Below are 923 nucleotides of genomic sequence, written 5' to 3'. Positions count from 1 at the left end.
GGAAAGAGTCTTCAGATCCAGGCATTGCTGAGAGCCTTCGAAGCCCGCGACCGCAACCTGCAAGAGAGCAACTACGAACGTGTCAACCTGTGGTCGTGTACCAACCTTGTTGTCATGGTGATCGTATCCGGGGTCCAGGTGTACTTGCTGCGCAGCCTCTTCGACGACAAGAGGAAAACTTGCACATAGCCTCCCCTACTGCTACTTGACTGAAAAACACAAGCACACACACCTCTGTCTGTCTCTCTGTCCTTTAATATTCAGCTCCATCCTTGGGTTCCTCCCATCAAAGTGTCCTTGGGCTGATAATAGCTGGAGTCACTCCTCCTCCAGACTTTTTTTTTTAATCTCTCTTGACCCCTTGTGATGAAGACAATCATTTTCTACTTGACTAAGCCGATAAAATGAGAGATTGAAGTTGATCTCTAAGCAGCTGCTATGCGACCGATCTAACCAGGAACATGATGTTTTTAGTTTTAAATCAGATGACTACTAGTTTTGCGTTTTTTGTATGACGTGTAGTTACTGAAATCTTCCAGGCACTGATAAGAATACACTGATATGCAGAACGTTTCATATTTTTGTAACAAACTAGCTAAGTATTTTGAAGGGACACCATTGTAAAATGTTTATGAGCCGTATTAATGTCTGATTAAAATATTGAATGCTTTTTCATACGTTAACCACACCCATGCCCATTTTCTGTTTGCTTTACCCATCTGTTACTGATCATTTTATGAAGAGATGCACCCAATACACAGATGCTGTGGCCCTTTTCTTATGAACAATTTTTAATAGTTAATGGTGCACATTTTTTGTCCAGGTCTATTAATTTATTTCAAAATGCATAAAAAATGCAATTCATACCTACAATGACTTGAATACCCCTCTTTCTCTAATTTCTGAATTCAAATTTATTTTGA

General features: G+C 39.9%; 1 protein-coding gene across 1 annotated transcript in view; it reads left to right on the top strand.

Moving 5' to 3' along the window:
* The window catches only part of LOC107697515 (ectopic P granules protein 5 homolog), a 5,458-nt gene extending 5,269 nt beyond the window's left edge, over window positions 1-189 (top strand). Inside the window, exon 12 of the mRNA XM_016498321.1 lies at window positions 7-189. Within this exon, the coding sequence (XP_016353807.1) occupies window positions 7-189 (183 nt within the window). The remainder of the gene's footprint in view (window positions 1-6) is intronic.
* The last annotated feature ends 734 nt before the right edge of the window (window positions 190-923 follow it).

Source organism: Sinocyclocheilus anshuiensis, unplaced genomic scaffold, assembly GCF_001515605.1.
Source record: "Sinocyclocheilus anshuiensis isolate Anshui unplaced genomic scaffold, SAMN03320099.WGS_v1.1 scaffold801, whole genome shotgun sequence".
Taxonomy (NCBI): Eukaryota; Metazoa; Chordata; class Actinopteri; order Cypriniformes; family Cyprinidae; genus Sinocyclocheilus; species Sinocyclocheilus anshuiensis.
Note: the sequence above shows the minus strand (reverse complement) of the source record. Positions and strands in the feature narration are given on the sequence as shown.